Raw genomic sequence first — 13,355 nt, 5'->3', positions numbered from 1 at the left:
ATTTCCCCCAAATCGCTGGTTCCCAGCATCCCTGGGCTCCTTCCAGGAAGGGAAAGCACCCCCAGAAGAGGCTTTTTCCCCGGAGTTTCACCATTAAAGCACTTCCCTTCCTAGCCTGACGGCGATGCTGGATTATGCAGAGAGAGCAGACGTGGGCATTGTGTTCACGACCCTCCACAAAGCCCGCAGCGATCACGGTGAGAGCCTTTCGCGCGGCGGGGAGAGGGCTTGGGCAGGCGCCGCCGGGGGAACCGCCTCTGCGCTCACCGGCCGACCGGGCGCAGGTCTGCGCTGACGGTGCCCAACTCCTCCCGGGCAGGGAACAGTGCTGCAAAACCAAAGGCTGCAAATTCCAGGAAAAAACCTGCATTTTCATAGCAATAAGCAGCTGTACTCTCCATTCGAGCAGTGCTGCAGCACTCAAACCCAGTGCCAGAGCAGTTTAAGCAAAGGCCGTCACCTGCACTGGGGCTCTGCTGCCAGCCCAGATGTTTTCTGTGGGTCGTTTCCACCCCTGTGCCGCAGAGACCCGGATCTTCCCTCTCTCAGCAACGCTTTGGGATGCAGACAAGCACACACCAGGGCTTCCCGGCTACAGCCAAACGCAAAACCATCGGTTCTGACCCCATTCCCATCCAGTCTGGTCCCTTCCTGCCACCGTTTCCCACCCGAGGGCGGCGCACAACAGGACCCCGGCATAGTGTGAGGCAGCAGCTCTCCAAACTGACATTTCTTCTTCCGTCTCAAAGGTGCTTTGTTACGGGCATTCAGCTACCTGGGCTTTGAGGTGGTCAGGTCCCATCACCCGTTGCTGCCGCCCTGGGGGGACGTGCTCTTCACGGCGTACCCCATCGAGCGAGGCTGCTGCCCCGGCCCCAGTGACGTTCCCCGGTCGGGGGTGCACTGAGCCAACAGCATGGGCAACCATGCCGCCACCATGCCTCGGGCCAGCGGAGGCAGGAAAAGCCCGTGAGGCCCCATGCAACTGGGCCAAAAAGCAGCATTAAAGAGTGTGAAAGCTGTGAGTGCATGTAGGGAGATGGGACAAGCCACACGCCGGCAGGTTACCATCATTTCAGGGAGTGCAAAATTCCTCCTCCAAAACAGCTCCCTGCTGCAAAGGGTCTGGCCGGGGAAACCACTAAAACCATGCCACCAAAGGCCGCTTGATGGATTTTTATATCATTGAAGGACATTTTGTGTTTCTATAGTAATTCTGGAGCAAGATGTTACCTGGGCAACAAACCCACATCTGAATCCCACCCCTAGATCACCTCCTACTTCTGGCTCCCTTCCCGCTGCCCAAGGACCGGCTTCATCACACCTGATTAGCTCTAAAACACTCAACTTTATTGAATCAGGAAACAAAAACAGGTTCTTTCCCCTCACCATAAAACCAGGCTGGGGCGAAAACAATAAAACCACAACTGAACAGAGCCAACAGCCTGAAACAAAGTCACGCCAGTGACCGCAAACTCATAAACCAAATACAAAACAGAAGAAACGCGTCTTAACTGCAGTGCTTTAAAGCCCTTCAAATCCACCTCAGCTCAAGACACTGCAAATCCCTCAGCTTTCATTTTACCCACGTAATTTCCTGCAAGGAACAGGTAAAAAGGAGCCCTAGTTTATCTTCAGTGCCAAGATGGAGACTTCACTTTTCTCTAGCGAGGGATTTTTCAGAAATGGGTGGGATTGCGCTGTCCCCTTCAGGGTGGGGGAAAGACAGGCCAACACAGCGGTTAGGATACAAATGATGCTTGAGAAACTGTTTTAAAGTCAAACTCAGAATCAAAGCTGAAAAGAACTACCTGCCTTGAGCTCATTTCAGAGGGATCAGTTCAGGAATTTCTATTACATGAGGATTTCTTGGATTTTATAGAACTGCAGCCAGTTCGGTTTCCAAAATCCATCTGGCTGGGAACAGACCGAAGTGGAGACCCTCGCCGGGCAGAAAAGGCTTTGTCCATTTTTTCCGAGTAGCATTGAGGGCAGAGCCAACGTGCCCTGCTCCCCCTCATCCTCTGCAGGATCGGGGCGAAGCAGGGGAGAGCTTGCTTGCCACAGGGGCACCGCGGGGGTCGTGTTCGAGCCGGGGGCCAGGATTAGGTCCCCGAAAGCATTTTGCAGGCTTCTCCCAAGGTGACGGGCAAAGTCGGCGCCTCGCGGGCTGGGGCTCTCAAGGCAGGGCAGAAAGGCTGTTTCTTTGGTGAATGGACCTCGTTCCGAGAACGGAGCTGAAAGGCAGGCGAGAGGCAGCGTCCGTGCGAGGCGTGCAGGTTTCAGCCCAGCAGGGCAGTGGGTTTGGCTGGGCAGGAGCAAACAGCGGCAGAGCAGAAGAGGAGGGATCAGTCCTGCCTTACAGAGGTGCGGGATAGCCCCGAGGGAGCCAGGGGTGCGTGGCACGAGGGAACAGCGCAGGGCATGAGCGACCAGAGCAGCGTCGCCAGAAAGCCGCGTGTGCCTGCATGTTGTTCCCCCGTGCATCCATTTCCGTCCCCCTCTTCTGAAAAAATTGTCCCATTTCCATCCCCGCTCTGGCCTCCTAGGAACGAGGAGAAAGCGGTAGGGATGAGAGAACTTGTCGTGGGTGCCCGAGCTCTACACGCAGCCCCAAGCGGTTCGTTGCAGCTTTGAGGCAGTCAGGCTGAGCTCTGCGCTGCTCTTTTCCTTCCTAGGGACCCCCACGGGGACGGGGGCAGCTCAGCATCTGCCCTGGGCACGGGGGCAATCCGGCAGCGTGATCCGACTCACCTGATCCCAGCCCAGCCTCCACCTGCTCACGAGGGCGTCACAGGGAGCTGTTCTCCATCACGACGACATCATCACCGCTGCCGGACACGGAGGCACCTTCTGTGGGGAGAAGGCAGTTAAAAGAGCCCTGCACTGGCTCTCCTGACACATCATCCGGCCAGCGCGGAGCTGAGGGGACGCTGGCAGGATAAACGGTCCCCAAGAGAGCGGGGACTCTGTGAGCATCCAGCTGTGGGCAGGCAGGAGGAAGGCAAGCGCTGTGCCAGTCTTGCACTAGGTGGGGAGAAGGGATCATTTGGATGAAGCGTCTACAAGCCTCTTTACTTTTATTAGAGTCTCGGGCAGTTTTCAGACAAGTTAAAGCACTAACAGATGTCCTGGACCCTGTATGACTTCGGAAATGCTGTAACGCTTTGGGAAACGTTACAACCTGCAAAGCAACCCTTTAATGCTAGAAGGAAATCACTAGTTAAACACCACAGGGGTTGAATCTAGTGCCAGACTCCCAGGAGGCCTTGGCTCACATGTTACTGGGGTAATGGCACACATCTCCATCCGTAATCTTCTCCAACACGAGGAGCAAACTCAGCCACAGTTGATGAACCCAACCCATTTCTTCTCCGAGGGGATGAGTCCCCTGGATTGCTGTGCGGGACGACCCCGCACAGGACAAGGTCTCCCCATGTCGCGAGGACCAGTCCGAGCCCAGTGATGCCGCGAGCCTGGTGTGCCCGCGCACCGCAGTGACGCCCTCCACCGTGCACAAACCCCAGCGAATCCGCCCCTGCGCTGGGCTGGTTTTGCAGCTGCAGCGCAAGGAAGGCCGAGATCTGCTCTCCGTCACCGCCGAGGCTCTGTGGATTTACACCAAGCCACAAGAGGAGCACTCGGTCAAGGGCTTGTGGAGCATGCAAAGGGATGCGGTTTTGCTCTCCACAGACACCTCTGTGTCCCATACGGTGCTTTAACAGAGGCCAAGGCCACCATCAAGTGTCTGCAGCCCTCTCTGTACCTTGCAGCCTGGTGTTCAGGGCTCTGCCCTCCTCCTCACTGTCAGAGCTGATGAGGATGGGGCTAGGGAGGGGGCAGGCACCAGGCCGGGGGCTGCTGTAAAAGACGGAGGAGTCGGAGCCGGTGCCAGTGTAGAAGACAGAATCGGAGCCTCCATCTGAGAGCGAGAGGTGGTAGCAGCAGCCCTGGATGGCGCCGGTGCTGCTGTCCCCCCAGGTCAAGGCAGGCGGGCAGCTATCATCAGAAAGGACTGAGGCTTCACTCGAAAGGGTGATGGGGGATGAAGCTCCAGCGAGGACCACGTGCTGCCCACATTCCACGGGGCTTCCAGCATCCAGCTGAGCTCCCACCGGCTTGCCGGGCAGGCAAGGGCAGCTGGGGCCAGGCTGGGTCTTGCCAACCCTCGGAGGATGGGAGGGAGCTGAGATCACGGACCGGAGCGCGAGGGTCAGCTGAGAGGGCGGCTCGGTGGACTCCACATCGCTCCGGAGCTGCTCAGGGGACTCGTCTGCCAAGCCAAAGGCACACGTCGGGCAGGCTGGGCTGGCTCCCGCGTCTCTTGGACAGCAACCAAGGGGAGCCGTCCCTGCGTGGAGAGCATCTCCACAGCTCCTGCCACTGCTCTGCCTTTACCGATCATCCCCCGCCTCCTCCTCGCTGTCCCTTACGGAAAGGGCTGGGACCTCTCACGTCTCTGTGAGCGCACGTCCCCTCCGAGCTCAGCCCCGAGGTGCCTTTTACAGGGCACTCACACGTCTCAATGCAGCTGGGTGGAGACAACGCGGGGGGGCTCTGCATCTCCCGCCGTTTACAGACCTCAAACTCCTCCTCCAAAGACGACCACGAACCCGTATCGGAGACTACGAACCTACCGACAGCTAAAGGAGAGCTCCGAGAGCACCTCCAAGTTGCGACGCAGCAGCAGCGAGCAGATGCCATGCACATACACCCTGTACCGCCTGCTCCTGACACAGCTGACACTCCAGGCAGTGGCAGCTGTGTGGAAACGCGGCAGCCAGAGGCCAGAAACCTCAGCCAAGAAGTCAGACTGATCCATAAGGAGAGCTGAAATAGCTGCAGCATTTCGACAGCTTCCCAGGGCTGGGGGTTGACCCTACTGAGAGCCTCCCTGGGATTCTCTCACGAATCTCTGGGATTCGTGACCAGCTCCCACTCCTCAGCACCATGCAGAGCTTGTTCCTATCACACATCCCATCCTCCTGTTCTAGAAAATCAGCCAAGATTGCTAAGAAAAACTGACGCAACTACTTGCATTGTCTCCTTTAGCTTCATGCCTCACTCTTTTTCCTTTCCCAATCATCAGCCCTTTTGGGGCAGAATTATGCATTTGGCAGGAGAGTTATCACCAAACCAGACAAGATGTGAGAGAAAAGGAATAGATGCAACTTGCTCCAATGCCACACAGGGTGAGAGCAGAGGACCTGGGCCTCCAAGACCTGCCTGCTGTCCTGGCCCTTCACAGGACTGACCCTTCATGTTGAGGGACATGGAGATGACAGGATTCAGGTCTGTGTCTGCCCGAGGAGGGCAAGCGGAGCTTACCTGAAAGGCTGACACAGGACAAGGTCAGGGGGGTCTCGTTAGGACTTTTCCGGGGCTCCGACAAGAGGCTCTCGAGGGAGTCACCCGTGATGTTCTCCTGCGGCAGGAAAAAGCCGGGTTAATGCAGCTCCTGGCACAGGACAAGGGCACATGACACGGCAGTGCAGCAAGTGGCTGCCCAGGCAGCCCACCCGCCCGCCCCAGAGCTCTCCCAAAGCTCCCCCATCTCCACGGCACAGAGAGCTGCACAGGAAGGGCCAAAATTCCCCTGGTTGCTGGGGCTGCTCTGCTGGAGCCGCTCTGCTGGAGCCAAGCGGCATCCAATTTGCACTCCCTGGCATTTAGAGCCCCCTCTATAACTGGGAACAGAGCACAGACACTGGGATCACGGAGGAGCTCTTGCCATGTTGTACCCGAATCCCACTGCGCCTTGGCTCAGGAAGGAAGCGTCCCTGCTCAGTGGAAAACACTCCCCAGTCACCAGGGAAGGGCTGGCTCCCTACCAGGGGGCTGAATTCATTCGGGAAGATGCGCCCGAGAGGACAGGAGAACGAGCCACCCTCTCCCATCCTGCAGCAGGTCACGTGCTTACTCACCAGCGTCTCCGCCGTGGCCTCCTTCACCAGCCGCAGGGGTCCGTCCCCCACTGCCCCTTCCTCATCCTCCTGGGGACGCCAGGCAGCGTAGCCCAGCCGCACCAGCTCTGCCCCGATGTCGAGGTTCTGCGTGGAAACAAGATGGGGGCTGGAAAGTTGCAGGCTCACGAGAGCAGGGGAAGCAGGGAAGAGCCCGTGGAGGGACGGGGCAAGGAGGGGAAAGAGCAGTGGTGGGGCTGGGTGATGCCAGAGCGAGGCAGGTTGGAGAGGCAGGAGAGAGAGTTTGAATGAACACGGCTCCCCAAAAAAGGGGGACAGCAGCCAACCGGGCCTGGCAGCAAGGGAGCAGTGGTGGAGAGGTGCTGCCGAGGCCCCGCTAGCATCCCCGCAGAGGCTGGGGCCACACGGGGCTCACCTTCCCGTGGTGGACATCGTACAGGGTGACGTGTGGCCAAGTGCAGAGCCCAGCCTGGATGTAGCTGGAAATTTTTGCCACCAGAGGTTTCCAGTTGGCACAGTAGGTGAGCCGGTCAAACTCGTCCAGGGCTGCCTCTTCCCACTCGTCCCCTGTGGGAAAGGAGGCAGAGGGTGATCAGCTCAGGATCTGAGCCCAGCAGAGCAGAGTTTGCTCCAGGGATTGTATAGAAGCAAATAATCCTGGTTATAATAAGGCGGAAGGGACATGGATGAATTCAGCCTTTTTCTCCCCGCCTTGCCTCTCCCCACAGGCTTCCCAAGGTTTCCTCCCGGCTCACCAGCAGGCATGATCCCAGCCAGGCTGCACTCGATGGCCTGGAAAGGCAGGCTCAGGAAGTCAGTCCTGGCAGGGAGAAAAAGCCACGATCACGCCACGCTCATCGCAGTGAGGAGGACCCACTCAGCCCACCTTGGTTGCTCTCCCAGCTTCACGTAGATCTCTGCTGCCCTTCGCACCGCAACCGCTTCATAAACACTGAATTCTCTTGGCCAAATCCTCCAGCAACGCAGCCATGAGCAACGCTACCATCAAACAAGCCAAACTGCAAACTTCCCGGGGGATGTTACACTACAGCTCCGTCGCCTGCCCAGCTCTTAACGCCCTCCCTTCCGCAGCCAAGCTGCCGCACTCACCGCAGGGCTCGCAGCGCCTCTTGGGGGGCCTCCCCATTATCCCCAAAATCCACATAGTAAAGATCAAAGTTGCCATTCTCCAGAGTGCCCAGGACACGGGCCCGGTACCAGGTGCTGCTGTCCATGTAGGGAGCAGCCACAATGTCCCCTGCTTGTACAGTTGAGAGCTCTGCCTGGAGGGACAGGGCAGGAGAGATGCAGTCACATCCTGAGAGAAGGGATGAGGGAAGCAACATGCGGTCTGAGCCACGGGGGAAGGGGACAGTGCTCCCCGTTCAGGTCTCACCGTGCGGCCACTGCTCTCATAGTACTGCGACATCTCGCAGGTCAGCTTGTCCAGCTGCAGGCTGCGGTTGCCGATGATCTGGATCCAGAAGTGGTTGGGGTTTTCCGCAGCCGAGACATAAACCTCCAGGTGCTCATCTGCGTGGAAGCTGAAATCAGGGCTGGGAACTACGAGAGAGGCACAGAGTTCTGGTAAGAGCGGGCTGGCCCAAACCTTTCCCTAAGGAAGGCCGGGTGGGCAAGAGGACACCCAGGCCTCCTTCAGAGATGGGGAAAACTCAAGACAAGCCGAGAGCAGAAAGCTGGCCTACTGCAGCACATGGCTCCTGCTCCCAAGAGCACATTTGAGACCATCCAGAGCACAAATAACTTGGCTGCTGGCTCCAACAACAGCCCAGGATGTGGCTGAGCTGTGCTGCCCTGTTTGCTGGACCCAGGGTCCATTGAAGGGTGCTTGTGGCTCCAGCCATGTCAACACCCTGACCAGGGAAGGAGGGAGCAAGTGGCAAAGCTACAAGTCAATATGGGATGATCACAGACCCTTAAAATGGGCCCCACGCTTTGCTAGGCCCTAAGGGACCTTTGCAAATACACCTCTCTGCCACAGGTTCTGTCACATGCAGGAAATGACAAAAACACACTTTTCTTACCCTCAAATTTCGGCACAGCTGTATCGGGCCTTGCAGCTGGTTCTTCCAGGGACTCGCTCTCAGCCCTCAGCTCCTGGGCATCCTCAAAAGCAGCCTTGTCCAAGAGCAAGCCTCCATCCCAGAATGAGCCACTGTCCCCTTCTCCATGCTCAGGAGCAGCTGACCGGTGGGTGAGAGCCCCGTTGGGGAGCGTCACCGCCTCGGGTTCTGCCGCCTGCTCCCTCCTCGTGCCCAAGGGCTGCTTGCGCTGGCACCGCATCACTGTCGACTGGGCCAGCTCCCTCCGAAACGCGTCGTCTTCCATCAGTTTCTCCATGATGAGTTTCTTTGGGGAGAGGAGAGAGTTTGGTTCAGAGTCCATCCCGCAGCAGGGCTTGGCAGGCTGCAGGCCGCTGCTCACCACTCACCTTGGCGGCAGCCACCTCCTTCCGGGTCCCCGAGAGCTGGATGAGTCGGGTCAGGGCCAGGCTGGCATCAGCCTCGCGCTCACAGATCACCTTGGCCCCCGAGCTGCGGCAGATGGCCCGCACCGTCTCACCGCCCCGGCCTGGAGAGACACAGCTCCATGGCAGGTGGGGACAGGGAGAGGATCTTCCCGCGATGAGGGGATACAACTTCAGCCCTCTGAGGAGCTGTTCCTTGCTCTGGATGGACCAAACACCTTCCCAAGGGCCCAGCTCACGGCATACAAGGCCAGCTCCTACTCATGCCCTGGAGGTGGTGTGGCCCTGGAAGCCCCAGACACAAGGTCCAACCCAGAGAGTCGGGATGGAAACAGGGCAAGAGCCAAACGTGACAGGCTGCAGCTTCTCGTGTGTCTCTGTTCTTCACACCAACACCTGCGCCCCCTGCAACCTCCACTGCCTCCCCCGCCACAGAGCCTGACCATCCCTCCTGTTCCCCGGGGAAACTGAGGCACGGTTAGATGCAGGCAGCGCACACTTGGAGCAGGAGTCTGCCTCCACTCGGCAGGGAAGCGGAGCAGCTCTTCCACCCTGATGTGTTCGTGCTGTTGGGCACCTAGAGGCCAGCAATCGGCAAAGCTTTTTAGGCACAGATCAGTAACGATGTAGCTGCGTGCACCCACGGCCACGCAACAGGTAACGTCAGGACACCTCCCACCACTTCCTGCCTCCCAGGAGGGGTGTAGTGCTGTAGTAACACACCTGCAGCAACACACTGCCGCCTCTCCCTGACGCTACAGCCCACGGCCCGCAAGTTACAAACCAAAGTGCCTGGGATCACGCGTGCAATCGGAGAGACACAGCGGCTGGGGAGGTACCAATAATCCTGCCGATGGCTCTTTGGGGCACGTGGAACTGCTCCAACACCGGCGCGTTCTCCGCCACGATCTGGTGGATGGCAGCTTTCGCCTTGCACACTTGGCCGGGGGAGCCTGAGATCACCAGCACCTGCTCCTCGCTGTTGTCCTCAGCCTCCGTGTCGATGTGAGCCCCCGTCTCCTGCCTTAGCTGCAGACACAGGGCACGTTCTCAGCCACTCGGCACCGTGCTTGGCAGACCAGGCCCTGGCTGCGATTTGAGCTCCCAATAAACACCCCACAGGAGTGATTTGGCCTTTTCCCCTTGAAGACTGTTCGCACTAGTGGTTTCAGAGCTGTTCAGAGCCCCCCTGCCCCATGCAGGGGACAGAGGGAACAAAAACAACCCACCAGAGCAAGGTGGCCTTCTCAGGCAGATGACACTTGCCTGTTTGATGGTGGCTCCCTTCCGTCCGATGATGGATTTCATGGCCGCCCGGGGGACTTTCATCTCGATTTCCAGGTCCTCTTCGCCCAAGAAGGTCAGCCGCTCTTCTGAGCGGAGAGCGAGCAGTCACCGCAGGGAGCCCGGTGTGGCCAAGCCCCCTCAGCCCCTTCCCCACGCCGTCTGCCACCGCAGCAGACGGAGCACGGGCACGGACGCGCAGGGAGGAGCAGCTCGCCTCAGTGCCCGGCGCATCGCCGCCCCTCACCGGGGAGGCAGAAACCCCACGGATGTTGTAAATAGCACGAGCGAAACGCAAAGCGGGTGCTGCTGCTTCAACAACCTTCCTGTCCCCCAGGATGGTCCCCACAGGGCAGGATGCTTCGTATCAGCTCTAAAAATCCCAGGGGTGTTTCTGAGCGTCTGCGATCATTTGGGGGAAACGAGGTATGGGAGAGGTGGGGAATGGCACAGTCTCGAGACACACAGAGGCTACACTGCGACACCTACCTCGGCTCTCCCGGTACCTGCGGTACAGGATGTAAAGGACTGTGGCGCTGGCCGGGATCCCGAGGATCAGAGCAACTTTCTGCAGAGCTGTCAGGTTACTCCAATAACCCCGTTCTGTCGTCATCTTTCCCGCGTCCTAAAGAGGGAGGGAGTTTTTATCTTAACGGCAGCAGCGACCCTCTCCCCGAGGAGGAGCGTAACCCTCCGCCGTGCACGCAGCTCTCGGCGCGAGCCCAGCAAAACTCGCCAGCCCTGCCCACGCTCAGCGAGGCTGGGACGTGGCCAAACTGCTCGCCGCTAGCCGCAGGCCGAGTGCGGCTGCTCCGCTCCGCGAGCCGGGGCTGTCGGAGCACGGCAGCCATCAGGTTTATGCCGAGCTCCCCCAACCGCGGCAGCAGGGAGCTGGAAGGAGCTGCCAGCTCAGACGTGTGAACAAGGAGCAGTCGGGAGGAACCACGCAAAGCTTTCCCTGTGCTGGTCCAGCCCATCTGCTCCCAATCCTCCTCCCCGGGAGCTACCGCTGCTTCTCGTATCCCCGTTAGCTTAACGGAGCGACCTTCTTCCTAGCTGCCTGCCGCCTGGAAGAGCTGCGGGATCCCTTGCAATTTTGCTTCTCCGCTCGCTCCTGCCTTTGAGCCCTTCTACGAATCACACTCTCACCACCCTCTCTTCATCCCGCTGGGCCTCACTTCTCCGTCCCCATTTCAGGGCCAATGGCGCTTTCCTGACTCCCGCTGAGGACGCTAAAAATGCCGATCCAGCTGGACCAGACACCATTAAGAGTTAAGACGAGCTGGGCTCGTTCCTGGTTTTGTCTGATCAGGCCAAAGCTACTGTCATGCAGGGAAAGGACCCGCTGCCTCGGACAGAAGTCAGCCTGGACGCAGCAGCCCCATTCCAGGCCTCTCCCCAGAGCAGGCTCAGCGCCATCACGCACCAGTGCCAGCACTGTTAGACCCTCAGAGCAATTAGTAAATAATTAATGAGGTTTCGAAGGGGAGGCGACTCCCTCTTGGCCACACAGAGGGTTCGAGGGGGAGGTAAACCAAGCCACGAGAACCACCTGTGCCCACTCGGGCTGTTCCACCCCCCAAAACGTGCGTTTCCGGGTGCGCTGCAGGCACTGCGGCTCAGGAGCTGGAGTTTGAGCCGCAGGCAGGGCGAGGACGAGGCGGGATGGAGCTGGACGGCAGGTGCGCGGGGAGCGTGGCCGCGGGGCGCTGTCGCGTCCCTTCGTGTCCCACCCGCCAGGCGGGATTTCATGTGAAATCCCAGGTCCCAACACCACCGGGCCCCCACATCAGATCACCCCCAGCCCTGAAGCCCCCTGCTCCCAGTGCCTATAACTCTGGGCCCCAGGCCCACCCCGTCCCACCAGGCCCCAGACACCAGTCCCCCCAGGCCCAGGAGCCCCATTCCCAGGTTGTCCCCATCCCCAGTCCTCCCAGTCCCCCTTCCCCAGTTCTCCCAGTCCCACCCCACTCTTGTTGCTGGTCCTCCCTCATTGTCACCCCACGCAAAGTCATCCCAGGCCCATCTCTCCTCCCTTCCCCAGCTCTCCCAGCCCTCCCCGGTCCCCCTTCCCCAGCTCTACCAGTTCCCCCCCCCCGGTCCCCCTTCCCCAGCTCTCCCAGTTCCCCCCCCACGGTCCCCCTTCCCCAGCTCTCCCAGTTCCCCCCCACGGTCCCCCTTCCCCAGCTCTCCCAGTTCCCTGCCCCCGGTCCCCCTTCCCCAGCTCTCCCAGTTCCCCCCCCCCGGTCCCCCTTCCCCAGCTCTCCCAGTTCCCCCCCCCCGGTCCCCCTTCCCCAGCTCTCCCAGTTCCCCCCCCACGGTCCCCCTTCCCCAGCTCTCCCAGTTCCCCCCCACGGTCCCCCTTCCCCAGCTCTCCCAGTTCCCCCCCCGGTCCCCCTTCCCCAGCTCTCCCAGTTCCCTGCCCCCGGTCCCCCTTCCCCAGCTCTCCCAGTTCCCCCCCCCATTCCCCTTCCCCAGCTCTCCCAGTCCCCTCACCCCCCTTTCCCAGCTCTCCCAGTGCCCCCCCATTCCCCTTCCCCAGCTCTCCCAGTCCCCTCACCCCCCTTTCCCAGTTCTCTCATTCTCCCCAGTCCCCTTTTCCCAGTTCTCCCCCAGTCTCCCTAGAGCCCCTTCCCAAATTGCCCCCTTCCCAGTCTCCCTGTCCTCCCAGTATCCCCCCGTCCTCCCAGTCTCCCCAGCGCCCCCTCCCCCAGCCCCCCCCCGTTCCCCCCTCACCTGCCACCGCCCTCTCCTCACACGCCCGCCGCCACCGCAAGTCCCGCCCCCTCCCCCCTCGCTCCAATCATAACGCCTTGCCTCCCCTCCGCACCAATCGCCACCGGCGGGGCGGTGGCCAATCCCCCACCGGCCGCCCATAGGGGCGGGCTGCGCCGCGACCAATCGGAAAGGGGAGAAGCGGGGAAAAGGGGCGGGGCAGAGGCACCTGCCTGAGAATAAAGCGGCCAGTCGCAGCCGAGCGGGAGCCCGCTGCAGCCAATCAGAGAGAAGAAAAGCGGCTTCGGCACGCCCCCAAGGCGCTGAGGGATGGAACGAACCATTCCGGGCCGGGGGAGATCCCACAGTGCCCGGGGGGGGGGGCACTGCCCTGTCCCACAATGCCCTGGGGTGGGGGGCACTGTCCTGTCCCACAGTGCCCCGGGGTGGGGGGCATTGCCCTGTCCCACAATGCCCCAGGGCCGGGGCCTGCCCTGTCCCACAATGCCCCGGGGTGGGGGGCACTGCCCTGTCCCACAATGCCCCAGGGCCGGGGCCTGCCCTGTCCCACAATGCCCCGGGGTGGGGGGCACTGCCCTGTCCCACAATGCCCCAGGGCCGGGGCCTGCCCTGTCCCACAATGCCCCGGGGTGGGGGGCATTGCCCTGTCCCACAATGCCCCGGGGTGGGGGGCACTGCCCTGTCCCACAATGCCCCGGGGCCGAGGCCTGCCTGGACTCCTGGGTCCCGCTCCGAGGGCCGGGCGGAAGCACGCCAGCGTCACGCGTGTGCGGCATGGCAGCGCGGTGCCGCAGCCAGAGCAGTCTTTATTGCCCGCCCGTAGATACGCGGCCGCGGGGGCAGGCAGGCCGGGGCGCAGGGCCGCGAGCGGGCGCACGGCGGTGCGGGCGGCATCGGCGGCCTGTGCCCGCTCGTGGCGCCAC

General features: G+C 60.8%; 1 protein-coding gene across 3 annotated transcripts; it reads right to left on the bottom strand.

The window, feature by feature from the left end:
• Positions 1-1,338: 1,338 nt before the first annotated feature.
• On the bottom strand, positions 1,339-12,442 carry TDRKH (tudor and KH domain containing). 3 transcript variants are annotated; one of them, XM_067313239.1, is made up of 14 exons: positions 12,433-12,442; positions 10,186-10,321; positions 9,679-9,785; positions 9,252-9,441; positions 8,377-8,516; positions 7,970-8,294; positions 7,321-7,487; positions 7,035-7,207; positions 6,680-6,744; positions 6,340-6,491; positions 5,925-6,050; positions 5,329-5,425; positions 2,755-2,853; positions 1,339-2,545 (listed from the first exon to the last, which is right to left on the bottom strand). In XM_067313239.1, the coding sequence occupies exons 2-13, from the start codon at positions 10,307-10,309 to the stop codon at positions 2,792-2,794; spliced, it is 1,728 nt and encodes a 575-aa protein (XP_067169340.1). In that variant the 5' UTR covers positions 10,310-10,321; positions 12,433-12,442; the 3' UTR covers positions 1,339-2,545; positions 2,755-2,791. The 3 variants fall into 3 exon arrangements, with proteins under 3 accessions (XP_067169340.1, XP_013798549.2, XP_013798550.2); XM_013943095.2 differs by lacking the exon at positions 12,433-12,442 and adding an exon at positions 11,249-11,405; XM_013943096.2 differs by lacking the exons at positions 10,186-10,321; positions 12,433-12,442 and adding an exon at positions 9,944-10,132.
• Positions 12,443-13,355: the final 913 nt, after the last annotated feature.

The sequence above is a fragment of the Apteryx mantelli genome, chromosome 31 (assembly GCF_036417845.1).
Source record: "Apteryx mantelli isolate bAptMan1 chromosome 31, bAptMan1.hap1, whole genome shotgun sequence".
Classification (NCBI taxonomy): domain Eukaryota; kingdom Metazoa; phylum Chordata; class Aves; order Apterygiformes; family Apterygidae; genus Apteryx; species Apteryx mantelli.
The sequence above is the reverse complement of the archived record's forward strand: the minus strand, read 5'-3'. Positions and strand labels throughout refer to the sequence as shown.